General features: G+C 39.9%; 1 protein-coding gene and 1 non-coding gene across 2 annotated transcripts in view; one reads left to right on the top strand and one right to left on the bottom strand.

The window, feature by feature from the left end:
* Window positions 1-8,370, bottom strand: part of NCEH1 (neutral cholesterol ester hydrolase 1) — a 43,930-nt gene extending 35,560 nt beyond the window's left edge. The window contains exon 1 of the mRNA XM_069472927.1: window positions 8,218-8,370. Within this exon, the coding sequence (XP_069329028.1) occupies window positions 8,218-8,355 (138 nt within the window). The 5' untranslated portion in view covers window positions 8,356-8,370. The remainder of the gene's footprint in view (window positions 1-8,217) is intronic.
* LOC138388853 (U6 spliceosomal RNA) lies at window positions 3,270-3,373 on the top strand. The gene has a single exon (XR_011234331.1). It is a non-coding gene; the product is annotated as a U6 spliceosomal RNA (small nuclear RNA).
* Window positions 8,371-20,116: the final 11,746 nt, after the last annotated feature.

Genomic DNA, 20,116 nt, shown 5'->3' with positions numbered 1-20,116 from the left:
CTCTTGGCAGTGCTCCTTCTGGGCTTCTGCGACACTATCTTCCCAGTTTTCTTCTTTGTCCCCTGACTGCTCTGTCACCTTTGTGGCTCCATTTCTTCTCATTCAACACTGTCTCCTCAGGGGATTTCAAGTATTTTCAGGGTTTCCATTCTCACTGAACTGCCAACAAATTTCTCCATGTTTCCTATAATACATTAACTATTTAGCCCATATTTTCAGCACTGAATTGTAGCTCCAGGAGGACCAGATACTATTTGTCTTGTGATATAAAGACAATAAATAATATGGCTACTTAAATGTACGTAACTTGGGGACTATCTGTGTTTAATAGCAATGATAATAAATGTGTATTTCAACAGTTACCAACTGGAGAGAGGTGAGCCTCCCAATAGGTACACTATAAATGGATTACAGGTGGGCCACCAGATGTTGATGTTTACTTGTTTTGTAGAAGTAAAAACCTAAAGCAACTTTTTATAACTATTCAAAATTCATCAGAGTTGGCATTCTATTGGCAAATCATTTGTACAACTCTATAAATTTTGTCCAGGCATGGTGGCTGATGCTTGCAATCCCAGCAGTTTGGGAGGCTGAGGTGGGAGGATCACTTGAGTCCAGGAGTTGGAGATCAGCCTGTACAACAAAGCAAAACCCCATATCTCTACAAAAACTTCTTTTAAAAAAGATAGCTGGACGTGGTGGTGAGCGCCTGTAGTTCCAGCTATTCGGGAGGCTGAGGCAAGAGGATTGCTTGAGGCCAGAAGTTTGACGCTGCAGTGAGCAACTGCACTTCAGCCTGGGTAATAGAGTGAGAGGTGGCAGGGAGGGAAACACTTGTGAATTCTGTCATTCAAGCCCATACAGATTCCTCCAGTATACTATACAAACATAATCATTTCTATGATTTCTATGATATGAAAAAGATTGAGAAGCACTAATGTAGATTAATTTAACTATGAGAGCCCCCCATAAGTCAGGATACAAAGAGTACACTAATGACAAAAGTTACTATGAGCATCTCTACAGCACGGCCCAGCAGTGAGGACATGAAACTAGGAGCATGGGAATTTGGATCTGGTTCCTGTGTCGCTGTTGTCACTAATCATGTGATCTTGATGTCACTGACCCTTTCTGAACCTCAAGTTTCCTCAGCTGACAAATGGAAACAACAAAGCCAACCAGTTATTTATTGTAAAAAATAAATGAGGTGATATAAACGAAACCCTTCAATAAAACCTGCAGTGCTATATAAATGTAAGGTATAACAAAAAGTTATGGTTTTTTTTTTTTTTTTTTTTTTTTGAGACAGAGTCTCACTCTGTTGCCCAGGCTAGAGTGAGTGCCGTGGCGTCAGCCTAGCTCACAGCAACCTCAAACTCCTGAGCTCAAGCGATCCTCCTGTCTCAGCCTCCCGAGTAGCTGGGACTACAGGCATGCGCCACCATGCCCGGCTAATTTTTTCTATATATATTTTTAGCTGTCCATATAATTTCTTTCTATTTTTAGTAGAAATGGGGTCTCGGTCTTGCTCAGGCTGGTCTTGAACTCCTGAGCTCAAACGATCCGCCCACCTCGGCCTCCCAGAGTGCTAGGATTACAGGCGTGAGCCACCTCGCCTGGCCCAAAAAGTTATGTTTTTTAAGGTCTCATTTCTCACAGAGCTGGCCTCTTCTTCCACCTGCCTCTGGTATCCCACAGGTACCCTTGGTAGGATCCCCTAATCCTACTCTCATGCCATACACATTCATTTCTACTACTTCCACCACCACCCATCTGCCAACCACTCCCAAATCCATTATCTCCAGCCCAGCTCTCTCCCTCCTGAGCTCTGGACCCGTATGTATATGCAGCCATTTATAAATAGTTATCCTTGGACTATTCCCACTGACACTTCAAGACCAAGAACTACCTTTACCCTCAGATTGGCTCTTTCTCCTAAATTAAAGTCATTGTCATCATTCACCTAATGATTCCAGAGTCTGTCCCAGGGGTCATCTTTGACTCTTTCCTCCTCCTCACTCCATACTATCCCTTCCGACAGCAACTGTGGTCAGCTTCCTTCTAAATCAGTCCCACTTCATTAGTTCATGCTCTCACCTGGATTAGTGCTTCATAAGTGGGTCTCTTGATTCACTTTTGCTTCTTAGATTCCAGTGTCTACATTGCCATGGAGAAGGACTGTTCTAAAACACAGATTTGTCCACATGACTTCCCTATTAAAAAATCATTCAGTAATGTCTCACCAAAGTACACACAAAGTAATAAAACAAATCTGTCAGTGGCTCCTTTCTTGCCCATAGATCCCTCTATTACCTGACCTGTGCTTCCCTCTGGCTCACTCCCTGACCTTTGAACTTTAAGCTCCAGCCAGTCTAAACCACTTTTAGTTCCTTAGCTGCACCATCCTCTCCAACTGGAAACTTCACCTACTGCTGCTTCTGCCTGAAACTCCCCTTTCATTCCTCTTTTCTCTTCCCCCCACCACTTGCTTCACTTGGCTGGCTCCTCTGGAATGTCAATCTAGCACAGTGATTAAGCTCTTGAACTCAGGAGTAAAACACGCAGGACTTGAATCTAGGCTTCACCTCTTATAAACTGTGTCATCTTGAACAAGTTACTTTTCTTTGCATTTCAGTTTCCTCCTTTGTCACAAAAAGAAATTAGGAATACCTGGCTAGTAGTAGTATAATATAGGCTAAATTAATTGCAAGCAAAGCACATAGCCCAGTATCTGCCATAGAGTAAATGTTCACTATATGCTTAACTAATATTATTTTTACTTTAAAAATTCAAACTTGATAAACTCAGATTAAATATCCATGTGAAAGGGAAACACTCCCCAATGCCCAGGTGTACTTCAGAGGTCATTTCCGAGGCTATTGCAGCACCCCATAAATACCTCTGTTGTAGCTCTTCCTCCATCAAGTGCACACTGTCACTGACAGCTGGGTTAGCTCCCCTCACTTCACTGTAAACTCTTCAAGATCAGGGATCTGTCTGATTCATTTCTGTTTTGCCAGTTCCTAGTATTGGTGTTCAGTTACTATTTGTTGAATGGGTGATGACTTTCAGATGGTAGGATTTTAAATTTATTTTGGAAACACTGAAAGAGTGTTAAAATTTCATCTTATGACATACCTTAAGTAGGCAGGGCATATAGGCAGGTTTTTCACTTAAAAATTCAATTTCTTCATTTTTAATAAGCATAAAATAAAGGAGAAAATAAGTGAAAGTTCCCCCAGTTTCATTTGACAGCAAAAGTAAATATGGTGCTCACTTCAGCAGCACATACACTAAAATTGGAACGATTTAGAGATTAGCTTGGCCCCTGTGCAAGGATAACATGCAAATTTGTGAAGCATTTCATGTTTTGGAAAAAAGTAAATATATGCTATTTTAAAAGAAGCAATTGTGCAGAAATAGAACGTTTAAGAATGATAAGCTATGCTTTCACATTTCATAGAAATGTCTCAACTCAAGCTGCATGTTAGAAGTAGGATGTTCCATTAAAATAAAGTAATAATGACGGTATTTCTATGTTCAGGGCTCTATTTGTAGAAGTGCTAGAAAAAAATAAAAGGGAACTATAAATTAGGCATTGTCTTAAACACCTGGTAGCTGAATCAATCTGACAATGTTTTACAGGTTCTGTCTGCAGAGACCAACTCAGATTGTTTACCTTTGAGAAGTAATACTGATTAAATACTGCCCTGATGCTATTCTTAAAGCCTTTCTGCTACCAAGCATTTAAAGAAAATCCTATCAAATCAGCTAATAATCATTGTGGTTGGTGAAATTTCCAGTTTACATGAAGAAAAGCACATCACAACTCTGAAAGGCAGTAGACATAACTTATTTACTAATATTTTAAAGTTTTTGCCTAACATTAGTAAACATTCCAACTTAAAACTGTTATGAAAGAGGTTAGCACATTGGAGTTCTGCAGGATTTCCAGCTAAGCTGTCATTTAAACCACACCCACACAGCCCAAAAGCACATCATGCACAGAGAATTCAGGCGAGGTGACATTAAATCTCAACAAGTTTGGGGACATTTTACAGGATGAAAAGCCTTGCTCAACTGGTCCAAAAGCACTGTCATCCATAAGAAACAGGAGGAACATTCAGCAGCAATACCAATTTCAGCAATGTTTCTTTTAAATTATGTCACTGAAAAGATTCACAGTATAATAACTAGTAAGTCAGGAGATGATCAAGGTAACACAAGCCAGGCTCTCACTCTGAACTTCCTTGAAAAACCATTGTTACCTTTAATCATCACCTTTATACCCCTCCAAACTGTACATAGCCTCTCTCTCCTATTATCTTTTGTAACTGTACCTTTTCTATGATACCTAGCAGCTCCTAGCTTTTTAATACCTATATATTAACATGATTTCTCCATTCTACTAGTCTGTAATTTCTTTTAGGTATTTTTAATGCCTCCCCAAAGACTCACACAGGTTTTCAATCTGCGGTAAGTCTAAGGGACTTAGTGAAGCATGGCACTGTGATAGCTATATCAGGGGATTCAGAATGTCTCTTTAAAATAAACCTAATTTTCCCCATAGGACAATTACTAAAATATCCATGACACTGATATACATATACACATCAATTCCACTTTAGAAGTAGGAAAACTACCCCTGGGCAAAAAAAAAGTTGGTTTCTTTTAATAATTTCTTATTACTACAGGTTCATTGTAGAAAAACTAGAATGTACAAATATGAAAATTGAAGATATAACCTTGTGGTCCAGAAATAAAAACATATTTTAAATTATATCTTTCTGTCTTTTCTATATATGCAGATATATATTTTGATACATAAATAATATATATGCTATTTTATAGGCTTTTCCCACTTCACATACAGTACAAATCTTTTGCAAGTCATTAAACATTATTTTACAACCTAAATTTTTTAGATGTATAGTATTCCCAAATATGAATTTACCATAATTTAATCCCTTATTGTTCTTAAATTTTTATTCTTTAAAATGATGCTATAAAAACAAAAAAAATAAAAGGTTGCTGAATTTTCCTTTACATTATAAACGGCAGTGCTTCTAGACTAGTTGAGCAAGGTTTTTAATCCTGTAAAATATTTCTATCTTTACAGCTATAGCTTTGCCTATATCCATCATTACTTATAATAAATTCCATGCAGAGCGATTGCTGGTTCAAAGAATAAACATGTTTCCAAGGCTTCTGATGGATATTGCCAAACTTTCCTCAAAAAAGCATACATTTTCTCTGGCAGCGTACAATTCTCAGTATCTGCATCTGTACTGGGACTACCATTTTTTAAAATCTTTGCTTGCACAGCATTTTGAAATCAGTCTTCAAGAACTTCCCCGAACATTCTCGTTTTGTCCCTCTAGTCTCCTGCTGCCTGGTCTTCATCTAAACTGCTCCTCTGCCCTTCCCAGACCTACTTTTGTTTGTGTTTTTCCACTGTTCACATCTTACGGTGGCTTTGCTATAACACTGAAATTTGCCTAGCTAGTATTTTATCCCCTTAAAGCCTAAGTATCAACTGACTAATCTGATAAACTAATCCATGCTAATGTAAAGGGGCCCATTTGCTGCAACATTATACAATATAATTTGAGCAGTTTAGGAAAATATATTATTTACAACAGTAATGCATTTTATTTATCTTATAAAGCAGTGGTTCTCAAATTTTGCCCCAATTAAAATCACCTGGAGAACTTTTTAAACACTGCTAAAAACATTCATCTCCCAGAAATTGTGAAAAAATTTGGTATCAAGATTTTTTTTTAAATCGTTCTTTAGGTAATTCTAATGTAGCATCTGTGTTTGAGATGAGTTAGAGATACTAAGTAGGTATTCTTAGGTAATGTTGGAGGACCCAAAGTAAGAAAAGCAGTGACCATAATCTCAATCTGACACATTGGACAAGATAAAGGAGATAAAGAGGGGTAGTAAAGAGTGAAGCATAGGCCAGTGACAACTGAATAAAGGAGGATTCACATTTCTTGATGCTAGGCAGACTATGTTCTGTTAGGAAATAGGCTATTTAATCTCTTAAATAGTTTTAATTGCTTCCATAATTGAGCCAATCAAGTCAAACTGAAATTATTTGAGTAACAAGGTTAATGCCATGCAATTTAGTAGTAGCTCTCCAAGTTTCAATGATATAAATTACTTCTAGTTTATTACACTTATTGTTTCAACAAAGTTGAGCAATCCTACAAATTTTCCCCATAATCCATCATGGACCCTTGGGGAAAACTCCTAGCAGAAAAACTACAAGTACCAGGCATTTAAATACACTATTAAACATCACAGCAACTTTTCAAGGTAGTTATTTGCCCTGTTTTACAGAGAAAACTCAGGAATATTTGAGGTGACACTGGTAAATTGCTTTTTTGGGTAGAATAGGCTTCCATCTGGTCTGAAAGATCTTTCTGATATTTTACAATTCAGAACAGAAGTGACAAGAGCCACTTCTCTTCAAATCTATTCCTGAGTCACAGTGGCAGGTGAGGACACTTGTTATCTCATCTATAGCTGTGACCTGAGGTTACACACATTACCATTTCCAAACACCACCTGAGGGCGCCCTTTGTAGAGAACCCAGCACAGTCTCGCCTTTGATGGGGTGGCAGCCTAGTTGGGGAGAAAGGTGTTTCTCCGAATCTGGCTTTCCCCAGATTACTTATGATTAGGGAAGACTTCCCTGGTGATGTGAAAACTGAGACTAATCTGTGCAGCCAACACAGCAGTTTCTTTTTTCCTATTTTCCTTATGTTTAAGTTACTGTAGAAGACCATTTAACTCACCCAGGTAAACACCATTGTTCTACAGAATCTTTGATGGGTGTTGCTTTCAAATAGCATAATTTCATGGGGGAAGACATGGATTGCAAAACTTCCTACATGACTGACTTTCTTGGCATCAACGCTAGAGAAGGGGATGATCATTCTTCCACCGTGTCAACATTATAGGAAACAGGAGGAAAGGAAGGGAATCTATTGCCTCATAGGCCCTTCCTAAGAGACAAGAGGCTTGGAGGTGTAGAATGTGACTGAATCCAGGAAATGATGTGCTGAAATACCCCAGTTAGGGGACTTTTGATAGGACAAAGCCCCACAATGTAATCCTACACGTAATTAGAGTCGACAGGGAAAAGGAATACAAACTCTAGGAAAATCATGATTTTTCTTCCCTCTTTGTCTAGTTGTCATTCCTGAAAGGAGTTTACAAAAATATCCTGAGATTAAAGCCCAAGGTGAGGAGAGGGAGGACACTTGGTTTTGGAGGAGGGTTAGTTTAGATAGAGCAGGCTGCTCAGAAATACTGTCTAATCACAGAGCTCAGTCTTGGCTGTAGACTGTAGTTTAGATTTTAGATTCTCTGACACTAAAAATAATGCCCCTTACCATGGAATAAGTCAAAGACAGTTACATTTTCCTGTCTATGGAGAGAAATGTTACCCTTCTAGGTTAAGGCAGGTATCCTGGCTCCGGCAAACGTTATATCCTTGACAGCCAAGAACATAACATAAATGCTGCAGGTAGGCAGAAAACATGCATCATGCAAACAAGGGCTGCCACTGCCTCCGCCACCTCCTTTTCAGCCGGCCCAGCCTCCCTTTCTTGGGCTGAGCTGCGAAGTGCCACGGATGAAATGGGAGATGCGTGCGGCTCCTCAAGTGCTCGGGGGAGCCTTGCCGGCAGTCTCCGCGGATAGGGCGCCCCACAGCCAGGGTACGTTGGGAGACTGCCCGTGCCTGCTTCTGCTTTTAAGGTGGCTGCATTCCCCGGCGTCAGAGCCTGCTTTTCCCGAGCTTTCCTAAAACATTTAACTCACTGTCTGCCGGCCGCTACGGGAGAACGACAGTGGGGGAGGAGTGATTTATCAAATACTGAAGGATTTGTTTTTTCACGTTGCAAACCAAGAAAGGAGGGGATATGTAGGACAGATGAAGGTTTGAGCAGTTGTCAAATTCTATTCAAGAACTTCGCCTCTTCCGTCACAAACGCAGACAAGAGAGACAGATCTAGTCCGCTGCCAGCAACCAGGCGGCGCAGCGATACCCTGAAAATGCCCGACTGGGCCACCTTAAAAACCGATAGCCCCAATGCATTAGAAAACCATGCATTCTGGTGGAACACAGTCGGGAAACCTTGCTTCCCCTTCAAATATCACTTAAGAGGAGGAAGAGAGAAGCAGCACGGGGCTACGCCTCACCACTTGCTGTGCACCCCGGAAAACCGCGTTCAGCAGCATCAGCTTCCAGGGATCGGACACGGAGCTGGGCAGCGGGATGTAGACGTAATAGGCGGCCAGCGCCACCAGGGCGGTGAGCAGCACGTAGGACGACTTCATCCTCCCCCGGCTCGGCTCGGCTGGCCCGCGGGCTGTCGAGAAGGAAAGGACGACGCCACCCAAAGACCTCCTGCAAGTTACCGCCAGCGGCAGCTGCTCATTTACGTATTTCTTATAAGCCCAGGAGCCAATGGGAGGCGGCGTCGGGAGGAAGTTGGAGGATTGACGTGCCCCTCTCCGGTGTCCTTGCAAAGTGTTGCAAACGCTCCAAGCCTGGGGAAGCTCCGGCGCTGCGCTGGGCTTCGCACAGCGGGCTCTGGAGGACACCGGTTAGTATTGCACGCCTGTGACGACGGGCTTCCTCCGGAAGGCTTCTCGAGCAGAAACCCAGAATAGTTTCAGTGTGATGAGTCTCTGGGCCAAAGCACGTGAGCCATTCTGACCCAAAATGGAGATACTATTGAGAAAGATAATAAAAACTCTCTGCTCTCCAGAGCCAGACTTGCAATGGTATGTGAGTTCCAGCCGATATATGGTGAAAGAAGATGTTATTATTTTGCTCAAGAAATGACATGCCAGAAATACATCTAACATCCAAGTCTTGATTTCCAAATCCCATTCTCCAATAAGAGGAACCACGACTCTTTGCCACTACTCCTTGGAGAAAAGGCTGTTTCCCGGGCTGGGGCGGGAAAAGTGTAAGACAAGGCTTTTGCGTCAGAGATGAGGATGTGCTCAAAAAATAATGGGGACTGGTGAAAGGGACACAGGTGGCAGCTTGAAGGGTCTCCCAGTGGCTAGAGCTGGGATAATTTTACTGTTAGTGTAAATCACAATAATTGATTATAAATCATTGAATGAAATAACTCAGGAATCTGTACTAATAGGAATAAATAAATGAAGAAAGAAGAAAGGCTTTCATTACAATAGAATGCCAACTAATAATCATAGAAAACCATATGAAGGCTAAGACTAGTGGGTAAAAATCTGACAAAGAATTTTAGTGCCTCGTCAGAAGATCTTACCACAAATTATTAATTATGAAGGGAAAAATAATAACTTTTTCATGGAGAAACCTGGTGTACACCACCTGAAAGATTTCTTTCAGTGAGTCAACAGTAGCAGAAAATGCATTCAAATTCAGTTTTCCTCTTAAAGAATGGGGGAGAGAGGAGTACGGAATGGGAGAGAGAAAACTAGCAGAATTACAATCAGAAATCCAGAAGGAAAACATTTAGAACTGTTTCAAGGAGGTGGTAGGAGAGTATCCAAACTTATTGATCAAGGCCTTAGAACACCTGGCACATAATGTAGTAATTTAAATTTGATCTAATCCACAGAAATGAAATATCCATAAATTTGAGTCTGATGATTTGATTAGGAGACAGTTGATTTCCTCTTCAAAGTTGGAGGAAAACATTGACATGAAGGGCACACTTTAATGGTGCTTTAAGCATAAGCTTGAGATCATTGTTTTCTCATTTTATAAAAGTTATTGGTTAAACATATAACTCTAAACAGATAGGGATTCGTGTGTTTGTATGTGAGTGTATGTGCATAAAATTAGAAGCTAATCTTTATGAGTCATTAGAAATCATCCTGGAGATATAAACCAAGCTGACTATTGGATTTGGTTACATTACTTGCTTTCAGAAAACTTGCAAAATAATTCAAAGTTTTACCTTGGAGACATTAATATTTTTCTCCTGAATTTTGATGATGTATTCATAAAAACATAGATCTTAGAGTTAATGACAAAACTAAACCAAACCTAAAACCCAAACCCCACACCTGACCCAGTCTTCTGTCTTCAGCCAGTAGTAACAAGCTCAGTGTTATAGATGAGCCTCTTGAGGACTAGAGCAGCAAAACAGCTTGTTCTTCTTATTCCTCCAGTTTGTAAGCAATGGAACCAATATTTACTTCTCCTGCCTCCCAGTGAAGAGCAGCTTCCCTTAAGCAGTACACTAAGAGACACTAAGAAAGAAGAAACTGCAATAATTCTCAGAGCCTCCTCTGTAGATCTGAGAGTTTTTAAAAATGAGACCGATTTGATTAACCAAGCATGGTGGCATGGGTGCCTGCAGTCTCAGCTATTCAGGAGACTGAGGCAGGAGGATCGCTTGAGCCCGGCAGTTTGAAGTTGCGATGAACTTTGATCATGCCACTGCACTTCAGCCTGGATGACAGAGCAAGACCTTGTTTGTTTGTTTGTTTAAAGAGAGACCAATTTGAGATAAATATAAACACCTTCATCGCTTGTTTCCCATACTTCACTCATTCAGCAAATATACTTGGCCCACACTGGGAAATAAAGGAGTTGTGAGTGGCAAGGCAGTAAGATCTCTGCTCTTTTTGCAGGGGGTGAGAGGGTGGTGTAAGGAAGGTACAGAAAGAAGGGCCAAACATTAAACTATCAAATCATAATAGTCAACATCCATTCAGTGCTTACTATGAGCCAAACTCTGTGGTAAGCGCTTTGAATGTATTAATTTATTTAGTTGTCATAAGAATTCCATGAAGTAGATACTGTTGTTACTCTGAAAACAGAAGCATTGAAGGATGAAGTGCTTTGCCCCAAGTCACTAGCTAATGAGAAGTATGACTGGGATTTGAGCCCACAGAGTCTGGGCCTAGTGCTCACATGCTCTACTGCTCAACTCTACTGCTAAGTGATTAGGGTTGTGAAGAAAATAGAACAGAGTGGTGTGACCTGCTGTGGCTGGGAGCTGCTTTAAATTGTGGGGAAAGGGGAGATACCATTTGAGCTGAGACCTGAATGACAGGAAAGGACAGTGATGCCGGGATCTAGAGGTAGAAGGAACAAGCACAGATGCTAAAGACAAGAAACAGAAAGAGTCCTAGTGAGGCAGGAATAGTGTGTAAGGGGCAGTAGTACAGGCCTGGTCAGAGAGGTAGTGTGGGTGCAGAAGGGCAGATCATTTAGGACCATGTAGACCATGGTAAGGAGTTTGAATATTCTGGTGCAATGGGAAGCAATTGAAGGCTTCGCAGCAGGGAAGTGGTTTGATCTGATCTGCATTTGGCAAAGAGCACTCCCACTGCTCTGTGGAGAGTAGAAGACCTATGAGTGGCTTTTGCAGATGAAATATGATGGTACCCTGGAGTGGCAGTTTAGTTTAGCAGTAGCATGAAGGGAAGGGGACAGATTTAGGATGTATTTTAGAGATAGAGGAGCTAAGATGCCCTTTTAGATTGTGAAAGATGATAAAAAGAGTCAATAAAATGCTTTACTTCTAAGGAAATAAGGTGTAGTTTGAGTCAAGCAATTGACATTTTAATAGAATTTTATAGATTTTTTTATAGAATTGCTTAAATTAATGTTTATTAAAATCTTCTAAATACATGACATAGCAATATCATGGCTCAGCAAAATATTTTTATTGTTTGAAATAATTTCCCCAAATGGCTTATTCTACACCGTGTGAAGTGGGCTTCTTGATCCAAGACAAGCAGAACTTTAATCATTTATCGAGTCTTGCTGTCTGTAAGGCAGTGTGGTAGGTGCTGTTGTGATGATATTATGATCCCTTTCCTTACCAAAAGTGTCCACTCTAGTTAGTAAATCAGATAAATGGATTATTTCAAATATGTACAAAGTTCAAAGATGTAATGCAGAGGAAGTCAGGATTAATTCTGTTCTAGAAAAATGAGGTGTAAGAAGATCCACAAAAAAGGTGATGAGTGAGCAGGTTTTGCAGACTGAAGAGGAGTGTGCAGGCAGACAATAGGTAAGATCTTCCCAAGCAGAGAGAAGAGCACGTACAAAAGTCTCCAAGTGTGATGTGAAGCAGAGAACTACAAGTAGTTTGATGTTTCGGGTGCATCATCAGATGCAGGGAGGTGGAGGGTGTGGAGACTTTAACCTGAAGAGTTAGGCAGAGGTCACATGACACAGGTCCTTGTATGTTATGTCAGGCAGTTTGAAAATTATCTTGTAGGCAGTGGGGAGGCATTAGTGTTCGCATGAGATTACTTTGGTAGCAATGTAGAGGGCATATTGGTAGGGAGAGAAGAGGGGAAGGGCAGGATATTGCTTCTAAGGTGTCCAAGAAAGGGATGATTTTTATTAGCTTGAACTTGTGTCAGGTGATGACAATGCAGATGAAGAGTCAAAAGATACCTAAGAGGCAGAATGTAAAGGACTTGGAGAGGGAGGGTAAAAGAATAGTCAGGATGAATTCCCAGGTCACTTGTTGAAGCAGTGGGGAGAATGGTGTTGCCTTTTCAGAGAAAAAGAATGGTGGAAGAGTAAAAGGTTTGAGGGAATATCTAGGTTTGAGGTATCTGTGAAACATATAAGTAGAGAGTTTGTAGGCTCTAGGGCATGCAAGTCAGGAGCTCATAGGAGAGGTACAAGCTGGAAATGTAAAAGTGAGAGTCTTCATCCTACACCTGAAGCTATGACAGTGAATGAGGCAGAAGGTGAGTGTGTGTATTCGGTGGTAGAGGGAGTGGGGGCAGGGAGAAACAGGCCTGAGGGCCTGGGTGTTCACTGTTTAGGAGAAGGAGGAGAATAAGTTGACAAAAGAAGCCAAGAAGTGGCCAGAGAGGGAGCTGTCTGAACTAGACAGACAGAGTAGTCCCAGATAATGAAAGGCAAAGAAATCATTGAGAAGTTATTAGAGGAATTTTCTAGCTGGATTCTTGAAAGGGCAAGGGAGACCATGAAGCCAATAATGACTTCAGAGTTTCTGGTTTGGGTAATGTCATTAACTGACATAAGAAATACTGGAGGTAAATCAACTGGGCATTGTGGCATGTGCCTGTAGTCCCAGCTACTTGGGAGGCTGAGGCAGGAGGATCGCTTGAGCCAAAGAGTTTGAGGTTGCAGTAGCTATTATGACACCACTGCACTCTAGCCTGGGTGACAGAGCAAGACCCTATCTCAAAAAACAAAAAAGAAAAGAAAAAAAAAGAAAAAGAAAAAAGAGATATTGAAGGTAAAGCAGGTTTGGGGATAAAAGAATGAGTTCAGTCCTGTGATGTGCTCAGGGTAAATGAAAATGTCCAGCAGGCCATTGGATTTAGAGGTTTGAAGCTTACAGGAGATGTCATGGCTGTACTGGGGAACAGCCAGGATGTGTAACCTAAGCATCATAATATATTAAACCACTTATACAAAATATATAATAGAAAGCATATGATACAAGTATGTCACCAGGGACACATAATATATCAAACCACTGATACAAAGCATCAAGCCATTAACACAAAGTATATAAAAGGACTGATACAAAGTATATAAAAGTCCTTAATGGGTTTTAGTTTACTTAGAATCATATTCAGCAACATTCTCAGCAATGTGGTCTAAATGCAATGTTAATATATGATTAAAGTCTAAATCATTACACAATATGTTGAAAGAAAATTGGTTTGCATTTGTGTGCCTAATTTGCATAATGCCCTCTACTGATTATGATGGGGTTTTTTGTTTTTTACTGATTATGGTTTGAAGCTTATCCTTGATCTTGCCAATCATGACAGTATTATACTCAAGACAGAAAATCTAGGCTTGTGTTCAAAGAACAAAAGCAATTTTTTCTTTTTCTTGCAACCATCCTGTTATATCATCACCCCAGAGATATATAAGTTCATAAAAACTCCAGCATGGACCAACCCATGGCAATTCCAGGAAAACCACAACGCTGCTTCCTGATCCGGAGCATCAGATTGCCTCCTCTTCCCATCATAAATACAACTCAGGGACCACTCCTGGTGCCTCTTTTCCCCGTTTCCTGGATTTTGCCCCCAGTAATTATATCAGTTTCCTAGAACTGCTGTAACAAAGTACCACAAACTGGGTGGCTTAAAACAACAGAAATTTATTCTCTCACAGATCTGGAGGCTAAAGGTCTAAAATCAAGGTGTTGGCAGGGCTATGCTGTCTCTGAAAGCACTAGGGGAGAATTCTTCCTTGCTTCATCCTAGCTTCACTAGTTGTTGGCAATCCTTGGCATTTCCTGGCTTACAAATGCCCCCATCTCTGCCTCTGTCTTTGCATGGCTATCTTTCCTGTGTGGGGGTCTTTGTGTCTGTTCTCCTCTTCTTACAGGGACATCACTCACATTAGATTAAGGGCCCACCCTACCCCAGTATGATCTCATCTTAACTAATTACGTGTGCAATGACCCTATTTCTAAATAAGGTCATATTCTAAGGTTCTGGGAAGAATATGAATTTGAGGGGAAGGGTGGTAGTGGTGGTGGCACTATTATCCAGTACAGTAACCAAGAGTTAAGTGAGTAAGGGAAGCACTTTGGCTGGGCTTCCCACCCCTGGCCCCGCTGAGGCTCGGAAAATGATACTCGGGCCTGGCATAGTGGTTCATACCTGTAATCCCAGCACTTTGGGAGGCCAAGGTGGAAGTATCGCTTGAGGCCAGAAGTTTAAGACCAGCCTGGGAAACATAGTGAGAGACTATCTCTACAAAAAAAAAAAAAAAAAAAAAAAATTTGCTAATTAGCCTGGTGTGGCAGCACGTGCTGGTAGTACTACTTGGGAGGCTGAGGCAGGAGGATCACTTGAGCCCAGGAGTTTGAGGCTGCAGTGAGCTATGATGATACCACTGCACTCTAGCCTGGGCAACAAAGTGAGACCCTGTCTCTAAAAAAATTTAAAAAATAAAAATTAAAAATAGAAAATGATATTCCAAAATATGGCACTTTGACATGCTGAACTAAAGAAGCAGCAGTTTCAAGGTCTCTTGAACCCTCTATCTCTCCCAAAGCACAAGATGAGGCTGTTCTGTGAAGTTCTCTTATCTACCTAGAAGCTCGACCGACTGAAGAGGAACACAATTGCCCTCAATCCCTTCCCTAAAATTTCATTAACCAGAGAAGATTAAAACTCATATCACAGAAGAAGAGACTTAAAATTCAATACTACACCTGGAGCCCAGATGGGCTCTGTTCTCTGGGCCCATTCAATTCCCAAATTGAATTATTTACTAACCATTGTCTGAGCATTGGATCCATTTATGTGTCCTAAAATCATTTACTATCCCTCTAAAATTCCCTACAGCCCCCACTTCCCTCTCCCCAATGAAGACGGTGTTTCAGCTTCAATCATCTGGCCCCTCTTTGGGTTTTCATATATTTTGTATGGCTCTCACACTTATGCACATTAGTAAATTTGTTATGCTTGTCTCTTGGTAACCATTTTTTTTTATGGGGATGTTGATTATAACCTTTATGGTGGGGAGAAAAGACATAATCTTTTTTCTACCCGTATACCCCATAGTGGCTATGCATGTGGTCCCTAGGTCTACTTAGATAGATTGAGGGCGTTCTGTTCAAGTAATGTCCCCTTTGCTCATCCTTCCAAGCTCAGGTTTTCGTCTTTTGATTGACACTTAACCTAATCACTAATTCAGGCTACTGGGAAAAGGGGCAGGGTGTATTTTTCTGCACTTTGTAATTGACAAGTGGCCTCTTGGAAGTAATTCTTTGTTTTTTTTTGTTTTTTGTTTTTTTTTTTAACCCAAAATAATGACTGTACTATCTCGATTTCAGGCTGATAGCAGGAGAAGAGTTTGTGAGAAGGGTAATGGTCTTTATTATATTATGATGGTGGCTGTCTGCTTTGCAGTAAAATAAGCTTGACACTGCCCAAAGCGTCTATGGTATACACAAACACATAAACACAGCTTCTAAAATACATAGGAATATTTAAAATGGGAGGGTTTAAGGCTAGGGGAAAACATGTGAAATCAGGCCAGGTGTAGGAGCTCTTGCCTCCTATACTTTGGGAGGCTGATGTGAGAGGACTGGGAGACATGTGTAATCATTTTTTTTTTTTTCTTTTAAACTGGGCATCTGGTCAGCTTTAGCTCAAGGATTCTGAAAATGGAAAGGTGCTCTGCGATAAGATTCAAGTTGGATTCTTGGATCAAAGGTATTTATTGTTTAAAATGAGGCACATTTCATTTCCTAAAAACTTCTGTGCCCTGCAAGAAACTGTTATCCACTCTAGCAGAAAACCTAACTGTTGATCTACTCAAAACCAAACTGTGATCTACTCAACCAGAAAAGATGTGGCCTTTATAACTGGGCATAGTTGTTGGCCCTAGGGTGTATTTTATGGTTAGTGATTAATTGGCATTGGGGTTACAGCCAATCACCTGTGAATTTGAATATTGTATTCAAATAAATTTTGTACTTGTTTCCAAGCCAAACAAACCCCTGCCTAATCTGCCTCTGCTGACCTCTGTAACTCACCCCGTGCCTTCTGCTGTCTTCTATGCTGCAGCTGTACTGGCTTTCATGTCAAACACACTAAGGCCTTTCTGCCTTAGGGTCTTGCTTTATACATGTGGTTTCAACCTGTTTCTTCTGCCTGGCACTTTCTCTTCCCTACTCTTCATCCTGGTTGGCCCATTTTTATTTTATTTAGGTATCTGCTTAAATGTTACTTCTTTATAGTGACAATATTTTATAAAGTTCAGCATGCAATGTGTTTGGGCCTTGAAGCTTATCATAGAAGCACCTTCTGTAACTGCTAGTTCACCAACTACAGTTAAGAGTCTTGTCTTTCTCACAAAGCCAACTTAAATTACTTCACTCTGGGTAAAGATAGGGATTATATAGATGGAAAGAAAGTTATGTTATTGGTATTTGTATCCTGAAGGAATAGTTTTAAAGTAATTTTCAATATTTCCAAAAATACTAAAATGATTTTCTTATTTCAATGAAATAAAACCTTGTTTCAGAAAGATTATTGAATATTTGCCTGTTTAAAAGCTAGTCTTTTAGTAGAGTCTTGGTTAAGTATCTTTTTCCATTTCCCTTTCTCCTCCCAGATTTCCACACTGGTGCAAACAACTATAGGTAACATTTTTAAGGTTTATAGTCCTATAATCCCTGGGGAAATGATTTTATAGTTCTTAATATAAAGTGGCTCCTTTTTTTTATGTGCACATTCAAGAACCGGATTTATTTTTATGGTCTATGTATGAAATTATTCAAGGAATTGATAATACTCAAACTTACATAATATTACAATGTGTTATAGTTACCTCATTATAACCTTTGAACATAACTGTATTAGTCAGGGTTCTCTAGAGAGCGAGAGAACGGATAAGAGGAATAGATATAGATATATGAGAGATGATTTATTAGGGGAATTGGCTCACATAAGTATGGATGAGAAGCCCCATGATAGGCCGTCTGCAGGCTGGAGACCCAGCAAGTCCAGCAGCATGTCTCAGTCCAAGTCCAAAGGCTTGAGAACCAGGGAAGCTGATGGTGTAACTTTCAGTTTAAGGCCAAAGGCTTGAGAAGCTGGGGGTAGGATGCTGGGGCAAATCCTGGGGTCCAAAAACTGGAGAACCTAGAGTTCTGATATCCAAGGGCAAAAGAAAGATGTTTTGTCCCAACTCCAGAAGACAGAGAAAATTTACCTTTCCTCTGCCTTTTTGTTCTATCCTGGCCCTCCGCCAATTGGGAGGTGCCTGCTCACATTAGGTGAAGGCGGATCTTCCTTACCCAGTCCACCGACTCAAATGCCAGTCTCTTCTGGAAACATACTCACAGACACACCCAGACGTAATGCTTTACTAGCTACCTCAGTATCCCTTAATATATTCAAGTTGACAACTAAAATTAACCATCGCAATGACTGCCATTTATTTTCTAAAATCTGTAGACATTTACCAATGACCTACCAAGATTGAACTGTATCACAAGTGGGAATGGTACAATATTCCTGTACAGAAGTTCTCAGTCTAGTAGGAAAAAAATAAATAGTATATAATAAAATTAACCAAGTGCTATAGTAAAGGTGTAGAAAGAATATTCTTCAAAGGTGAGTAGAAGCACATCAGACAGGCAAGAGGAGAAAGGCACATGTAAGCACACGGTGGAATCCAAGGTCTGAGTGTGAGAACATGCCACCTTCAGGAAGCAACTTCTACTGATTTTTCAAATGACATAAAATAATAAAACTTACTAGAAGAAATTTCAAGTCTGTTCTTAACTTCACTACTGGTGGGACCAGAATCAATGATTTAGAATTAGAATTCATTTCACTGATTTAGCTGGGTTTTTGTAAATCAATGATAGGATAATCACTGTATGTTTCTCAGGAATAAATCATATTTATAAAATATGCTTTGTAATAATTAATTATTAAAAATATCTAGGGGCCTAAACTCTTAGGCCAACCACATAGGATGACATTTAAGTTTCAGTGACTAGGTACGTTAAACATAAATCAAGTGGCCGGACTTGCCAGGAGTGGAAAAGGAAAGCAAAGCTGAAGCGCGGGCGGGGAGCATGTCGGAGACTGAGCTTGGCAGCAAGTGGGACCGGTGCCTGAGGATCCGGTCATGAAAATGGGTACCGGTTTGAGATGAGGACTTGTTTTCTCACTTACTTTCTTTAAAACAAGAACGTAGCCATTAGGCTTTGGTTCTGTCATGGGATTGGGAATGGCCTAAAACTGTCAGCGTGATTTCCAGCCTCCATATCTCCTACATGGAAAATATGTCAAAGAGCAGGAACAGGGACTTACACCTGACAACATACCAGTGGGAGGAAAAGAGAAACCATGTTTATTCCTCAGGAATACTGAAATGCCCTGGAGTAAGCTGACTTTCTTCTGTTACAATGTTATCAGTAACGTTTTAAACTCCAGCACACTGTTTATGTATTTGAAACCAAGTCTGTTTCTTGTTTTGTATTTTCTCTCTGGAAATTGTAAGGAAGTGGTCTTAAAAGAAATAAATTAAAAATAGGAAGCTCCCCCCCAAAATAAATAAATAAAGTGAGTTATTTATTGTTAGGTTTTTCTAACTGCCTCTTGGTTTTTAAATGCTTGTCTTGGAAAAAGAGAACATTGACTAGTACTATTGACCATTTAGTTTTCTTAGGTTCCTAGTATTTGCCAGAATGTTATTCTTTAAAAAATTTGAACCCAAAGTTAATGTTATAACTTACTCCACTGCCTTCTCTAAGCCTTATATCTAGATCTCAACTCAGTTTTAGGCACATAGCAGATGTTCAATAAATACATATATAGCTGATAAAGTTTAATATTTAGAGCCCAAAGGCTCCTCAATAACTAAATATAATCAGGTAAATAATTATACATAATATAATACCTACAAAAAAAGCATACTAAATTCAAATATTTTTGTGTATGTATAAATTTGGAAAGTAATCCAAAACTTTTTGGGTATGCTCTCTGAAAGAGTGATCACTTGGAAATACCTAAATCCATTTTAACTTTACTCCTTAAATGTATCAGGAACTAAAAGGCAAGGCAAAAAATATTTAAACTGTGTAGGATTTTACTTTTTTATATGAATATGTATCACCAAGAGGGGAATATTTTACAGTTTATTTAGCAAAATGTAATTTCAAGCCTCCTGGGAAGTGATTCAGCTATTTCGACATTATATCATGACAGCGCTGTTTTAGGAATTTTTTCCCCTAGAGTTTGTAACTTGAGTATGATAATTTACTTCACATACTAAAAACTGGTATGGCAAACCTTTGATGAATTTATTTAAATATTTAAAATTTCTGTTATTTTAAAGTTGCATCAATATAAAAACTCATAATAGCTGGATGCAATGGCATGCACCTGTATTTTCAGCTACTTGGGCAGCTGAAGTAGGAGGATCACTTGAGCCCAGGAGTTTGAGGCTGTAGTGCTCAATGATTGTGCCTCTAAATAGCCACTGCACTCTAGTCTGGGCAACATAGCAAGATCTTGTCTCTAAAAATAAAATGAAATTTAAAAATCAGTTTATTTTCATGTAACAGGAAATACAGCTAGTAAACAGACAGAAGGAAAA

Source organism: Eulemur rufifrons, chromosome 7 (genome assembly GCF_041146395.1).
Source record: "Eulemur rufifrons isolate Redbay chromosome 7, OSU_ERuf_1, whole genome shotgun sequence".
NCBI lineage: Eukaryota > Metazoa > Chordata > Mammalia > Primates > Lemuridae > Eulemur > Eulemur rufifrons.
Note: the sequence above shows the minus strand (reverse complement) of the source record. Positions and strands in the feature narration are given on the sequence as shown.